The 7500-nt window shown below is 37.1% G+C and overlaps 1 protein-coding gene across 1 annotated transcript in view; it reads right to left on the bottom strand.

The window, feature by feature from the left end:
* The window catches only part of LOC106882388 (ATP-dependent DNA helicase Q1), a 33189-nt gene that overhangs the window by 3929 nt on the left and 21760 nt on the right, over positions 1–7500 (bottom strand). Inside the window, exons 8-10 of the mRNA XM_089354759.1 lie at positions 6359–6476; positions 2390–2528; positions 1465–1562 (exon numbers count right to left, since the gene is read on the bottom strand). Of these exons, the coding sequence (XP_089210885.1) occupies positions 1465–1562; positions 2390–2528; positions 6359–6476 (355 nt within the window). The remainder of the gene's footprint in view (positions 1–1464; positions 1563–2389; positions 2529–6358; positions 6477–7500) is intronic.

The following is a 7500-nucleotide window of genomic DNA, read 5'->3' as shown; positions in this document are numbered from 1 at the left end:
ATGCAATCTAAGTAGCACTTGGTCACATTATATAAAACTGAAGTCTTGTGTAATTACAGAGAGGTATATGAGCGCACATTGTGAGTGGTGAATACTTAATGAAAGGAAATGGTAATGATATTGGTCTCATCATAACTTTGATATGAATCAAAAGTTCTTGAAAACCAATAGCTTATTATGACCTTTGATTTTTTCTCAACAGATACATAATTAAGGACAATCAAGAACTGCAAAGATACTGTGCAAAAAAAAAAAAAAATAAAAGGACCTTAAAAATATTTAAGTATGATGTTAATGTATTATTGTTTTAAAGGGTCATGTCTTTGGCAAATTATTTGTTTATGTTTTCACGTTGTAAACAACAATTATTAATCATCACGTGCTGAAGTGTTATGCAAGCAAAGCAATGTTTTGCTCTTGGGCAAGTGTGTTCTATTACAACCACAGGCCAGCCGAAGTCCTGTGGGTGTGTTTAGCAGGCTGAATCTGAAAGAAGCCCATCATACATGCGTGCAAGTGCATGTGTGTGTGAGTATGTGTACGTGTATGTATGTGCATGTGTGTGTGTGTTGTATGTGTATGTTGCATGTGTGTGCCTCTGTGTGTGTGCGTGTGTGTGTTGGTGAAGTTTGTACTTTGTGTGTATGTACATGTGTGGCTGGTCTGTGTATGTATATATTTGTCTGAGTGCATAGCTGTTGTGTGTGTGTGCATGTATTTGCATGTGTTTGTTGTATGTGTGTATGTGTATTTGCATGTGTGTGTGTGTGTGTGTGTTGTATGTGAGTGTATGTGTGTGTGTTTGTGTGGGTGGGTAGGTGTGCATGAGAGTACATTTGTGAGTACCTTCTCATTTTCCCTCCCATCTTGACATGACTCAGAACATCAGCAAAGTTGAATCGTAGCAGAGACTAATCATCACCACCATCATCATCATCATCATCATTTAACGTCCACCTTCCATGCTAGCATGGGTGGGACGGTTTCACAAGAACCAGCCAGGCAGAAGCCTGCACCAGACTTCTGTGACTGTTTTGGCAGAATCTTTTACAGCTGGATGCCCTTCCTAACACCAACCACTCAGCAGAGTGGACTTAGTGCTTTTTACCTGACACAAGCAGAGGAGTGTTTGGCGTTAGGAAGGGCATCTAGCTGTAGAAACTCTGCCAGATCAGATTGGAGCCTGGTGCAGCTGCTGGCACTCCAGACCTCAGTCAAACCATCCAACCCATGCCATCATGGAAAATAATGTAATGGGTGTATATGCATATTTCAAGAATCATTGCTCTTTCATCAGCACCACACACAATCCATCAACTATCAATGAATGCATTGCTAAAAAACCCACTGAGTTTAGCAGTGTAACACTATCAGATAGGAGGGTTAAAGGAGGGGAGGAGAATTAGAGTAATTAACCAATTCTTCAAGCCTAAAAAAGAAAAATCTCATAACAAAGTCACTTACTGCTTGTGGAGACAGCTTTGCAGTTATCACACATGCGATTACAATCTGAAGAAGACCAAGTCTCACCAAAATGCCGGGCAATCATGGAACGTCTGCATCTAGGAGAGGAAAACACCAGAAATTTTACAAAAACATAGACAGTAAACTATCATATAAGTGTTGGGCTCACAATCATGAAATAGTGAGTTCGTTTCTCAGACTGGGCTGTGTGCTTGAGCAAGACACTTCATTTCACATTGCTCCAGTTCGCTCAGCTGTAGAAATGAGATGCTACATCACTGGTGTTAAGTTATATCAGCCTTTGCTTTCCCCTTGGATAACATCGGTGGCATGGAGATGGGAGGCTGGAATGCATGGGCGACTGCTGGCCTTCCGTAAACAACTTTGTCCAGACATGTGTCTTGGAGGGGAACTTTCTAGGAGCAATCTTGTGGTCATTCATGACTAAAGGGAGTCTTTACCCTTTATGTATGTGCATATGTATCTCTCTATCTATACATATATATAGAAATATATATATATATATATATATATATATATATATATATATATATATATATATAGAGAGAGAGAGAGAGAGAGAGAGAGAGAGATAGAGAGAGAGAGAGAGAGAGAGAGAGAGAGAAATACAAGAGGCTTCTTTCAGTTTCTGTCTATCAATTCACTCACAAGGCTTTGATTAGCCTGGGGCTATAATAGAAGACACTTGTCCAAGGTGCTACACAGTGGGACTGAACCCAAGACTACGTGGTTGGGAAGCAAGCTTCTTACCCACAGAGCCACACCAACACCTTCGTAAAGAAATATTTAATAACCTCAAAGATGGGAATACATTGTTAATATTCAAATGATTAATCTAATGCTGACCTGGAGCTGAACAATAAAACAATGACAAGCATGGATTACCATTTTGTCATAGACTTACCGGCTAACATCTGAGCAATAATCCATTAATGCGTATAAATTCTCAATTCCTGTTTGTTCCGTGAAGACCATGGTACTCTGCCTCATAACGTCATTGAGACGGTAATAGATAATGCAATGGGATACTTTGTCGTCACGACCTAACAATACAATAAACAAAAACGCATATATATTTCATATACATACATACATAATGTTCACTCGTTCATGCATGCACAGTTTGCTAGCATGGTCGAATTTACTACTGGAATATCGTATTGATGAAGGAAATTGAGTATTTATCACTCATAATCCAGAAACGCGTCTACGATTAACTTCGTAATGGTTAGTTTTCATTGTTTTTTTCTTCTTGTTTTTGCCTTTGTGAGTTACAAGTAATGCTATCTGTTGGAGTCTCAGCTTTTTTAGCTGCTATTTCTGAACTTCGGTATATGGTGAAGCAAATGTTTGCTGATCCCTTAATTATGTTTATAAATATATATGAACTTTTAAATAAGTTCCCCACCAATAATGGTGCTTACATACCGAAGGGCTTGGTAAAAATTATTAATTGTTGATTTATTAATAAATTAATAAATTGATAAACCTTTACCCTTTTAATTTATATATATATATATATATATATATATATATGAAGAGAGAGAGAGAGATGCAAATAAACACGCCAGGGTTCGATATACAATATATACATATATATATCTACATGTAAATATATACAGGGATATATAGAGAAAGGAAAGCAAAATTGAAAGTACAGTTCTATATTTAAGAGATGAAGAATTATGTACATTATTTACATTTGATATATATTGGTGCATCTGGGGAGAGTTATTCTCTTTTAGGGCCTTATTATTTAACACACTCACTGGTTAAATTTCTACTAATCTACTTATTTACTTTTTCTAAAATTTTCGTTACGACTATTGAAAAGGTTGCAAGATGCAATGAAAATTTTAGAAAAAATAAATAAGTAAATGAGTGGAAACTTAACCAGTGAGTGTGTTAAACGATAAGGCAATAAAAGAGAATGACTGTCCCCAGAGATAACAAAATATGCTTCAACACACGAATTCACATAAAGAATCTTGCAAACCAAATCCAAAACGAAATATATATGTATATATAATTTTCCAGTAAATTTCGTAATCGCTACCAATATAGCATAAGACTTAACCCCAAAGGATCATTGATTAGATTCCTTAAGGGTCGTTCTCATTGTTTATATTTCCAAGGTTTCAAATTTGTATGTTTAAAAATGTAGAGACTCTCAACACAACCGATCTATATTCCATTTATTTAATTATTTACCATTCGATGTCAACATTTCTGTGCCCAACTCTATCCAGCGACTGATCCGTTGGATGTCTGACGTTTGGCACTTCCTCAGGAATGGCTTCCATCAGAACAAATTACGAAAAAACACAATTGACACAATTGACACAACGATCATAACATCAGACATCCAACGGATCAGTCGCTGGATAGAAATGTTGGGCACAGAAATGTTGACATCGAATGGTAAATAATTAAATAAATGAAATAACGATCGGTCATGTTGAGAGTCCCTGCCTTTTTAAACATACAAATTTGAAACCTTGTAAATATAGCTTATATATATATATATATATATATATATATATATACATTCTCCTCATTATCAATATTGTACTTTACACTCTAAGTAGCCAAGAAATAAGGTGCAGAATCAGATGATGGCAGTGACAATGACGATGATGACTGTGGCGACTATGACGATGGTGATGACGATGATGACGACGATGGTGATGATGATGATGACGATGATGACGACGATGGTGATGACGAAGATGACGACGATGGTGATGACGAAGATGACGACGATGGTGATGACGAAGATGACGACGATGGTGATGACGATGATGACGACGATGGTGATGACGATGATGACGACGATGGTGATGACGATGATGACGACGATGGTGATGACGAAGATGACGACGATGGTGACGACGATGGTGATGACGAAGATGACGACGATGGTGATGACGAAGATGATGACGATGGTGATGACGATGATGACGATGACGAAGATGACGACGATGGTGATGACGATGATGACGACGATGGTGATGACGATGATGACGACGATGATGACGACGATGGTGATGACGAAGATGACGACGATGGTGACGACGATGGTGATGACGAAGATGACGACGATGGTGATGACGAAGATGATGACGATGGTGATGACGATGATGACGATGACGAAGATGACGACGATGGTGATGACAATGATGACGACGATGATGATGACGAAAATGACGACGATGGTGATGACGATGATGACGACGATGGTGATGACGATGATGACGACAATGGTGATGACGAAAATGACGACAATGGTGATGACGAAAATGACGACGATGGTGATGACGAAAATGACGATGATGACGAAGATGACGACGATGGTGATGATGAAGTTGACGACGATGGTGATGACGAAGATGACGACGATGGTGAGGACGAAGATGATGACGATGACGATGATGGTGATGACGATGATGACGACGATGGTGATGACGAAAATGACGACGATGGTGATGACGATGATGACGACGATGGTGATGACGAAGATGACGACGATGGTGATGACGATGATGATGACGAAGATGACGACGATGGTGATGACGAAGATGACGACGATGGTGATGACGAAAATGACGACGATGGTAATGACAAAGACGACGATGCTAATGACAAAGACGACGACGATGGTGATGACGAAGATGACGATGATGGTGATGACGATGATGACAGCAACAAAAACTGCGATGGTGACATGACGACGATGATGACGGCAATGACAGCGATGACAATAACAACAACGACAACGACTTTGGTAATTAATTGTAATGATGATATAGTCTAAACAGACTTTGCTGTTTTTCTTTGACCTTTACCAAACTGAAAACTTTGCCAGCTTCACTACGGAGTAAGAGAAAGGATTATACAGGAATAAATTCTTTGATTGACTTTCTGGTTTATCACAAAGCTCATAGGACAACATATCTCAGAATTCCAGCAATTCCAAGAGCAGCATTTGAATATCTGCCAGATTTATTGGCAGACGATTCACTGTTCTTTGTTGCATTTCACAACTGTTGCAATTCTTTATTTTATATTCTTCCACACACACACGTGTGTGTGTGTGTGTGTGTGTGTGCATAGATTTTAATATGTATAGTCTGTGTGTTTGTGCACATTTACATGCACATCAGACGTGGCTGTGTGGTTAAGAAGCCTGCTTCCTAACCATGTGGTCTTGGGTTCAGTCCCGTGGTGTGGCAACTTGGACTAGTGTCTTCTACTCTAGCTCCAGGCTGACCAAAGCTTTGTGAGTGAACTTGGTAGATGGAAACCAAAGAAGCCAATTGTGTGTGTGTGTGTGTGTGTGTATGTATTTGTGTGTGTGTGTGTGTGTGTGTGTGTGTTTATATGTACGTGACTGCCGCCCATGCCAGTGGAGTGCTAAGAGCACCATCCGAGCGTGATCGCTGCCAGAGCAGTTGACTGGCTCCCGTGTGCCGATGGCACGTGAAAAAGCATTCAAGCAAAGTCATTGCCAGTGCCGCTGGACTTGCTCCTGTGCGGGTGGCACGTATAATACAAAAATGTTACTCAGAGTTTCACTCCCTCCTGTGCCTATATATATATATATCGAGAGCAAAGCAGTTCTGATGATGATGACAACGACGACAATGAAGATGGTGATGATGTTGATGATGGTGATGATGATGATGATGATTCCAAAGAGCATGAATGTGAAGTGAAAATCACTACAGACGGAAGGAATTGAAACCTGGTCCTAAACTCTATGATCTCTTTGTTCTTGTTGCAGACGCCACAATGCTTGTAGCAATGGGGCATGAATGAAAACTTAAATAACAAAATCTCTGAAAAGAAATTTACAGACGCATAGCTTTCTTACCAGCGCGACCGGATTCTTGATACAAGTTTTCCATAGATTTACTGAGAGAATGGTGAATAACGAAGCGAACATCTGGCTTATCAATACCCATTCCAAATGCCACAGTAGCTACAATGACCTGAAACAACATAAAGGTTACGTCATAAATAATCTTATGATAAACAACATCAAGTACTTCAGTCCACCTGAGCAAAGACTGACTGGAGCCTAAACAATAGCAACAACAGCAGAAAAGCTGGAAATAGTGACCAAATTTTCCCTCAAATCACACCCTACCATATTGAATATGAAAAGAACATGTTAGATAGTGTAATCCTACATAGCATTAAAAAAGACATAATTTAGCCTTTCTTTATATTATGAACTCTTACTCTTTTACTTGTTTCAGTCATTTGACTGTGGCCATGCTGGAGCACCGCCTTTAGTCGAGCAAATCGACCCCAGGACTTATTCTTTAGAAGCCTAGTACTTATTCTATCGATCTCTTTTGCCGAACTGCTAAGCTACGGGGACGTAAACACACCAGCGTCGGTTGTCAAGCGATGTTAGGGGGGGTCAAACACAGACACAAACATATATACACACACATACACATATATATATATATACAAATATATATATATATACATATATATATATATATATAAATATATATATACAAATATATATATATACAAATATATATATATATACAAATATATATATATACAAATATATATATATATACAAATATATATATATACAAATATATATATATACAAATATATATCTACAAATATATATATATACATATATATATATATAACAAATATATATATATACATATATATATATATATACACACAAATATATATATATACATATATAAATATATATATATCACACAAATACATATATATACATATATATATATAACAAATATATATATACATATATATATATATATACACACAATATATATATATACATATATATATATATAACACACACAATATATATATATACATATATATATATATATATACACACAAATATATATATACATATATATATATAAATATCACAAATATATATATATACATATATAATACATATATATATATACATATATATATATATATACATATATATATATATATACT

Source organism: Octopus bimaculoides, chromosome 7 (assembly GCF_046866305.1).
Source record: "Octopus bimaculoides isolate indiv1 chromosome 7, ASM4686630v1, whole genome shotgun sequence".
NCBI classification, from domain to species: domain Eukaryota; kingdom Metazoa; phylum Mollusca; class Cephalopoda; order Octopoda; family Octopodidae; genus Octopus; species Octopus bimaculoides.
The sequence above is the reverse complement of the archived record's forward strand: the minus strand, read 5'-3'. Positions and strand labels throughout refer to the sequence as shown.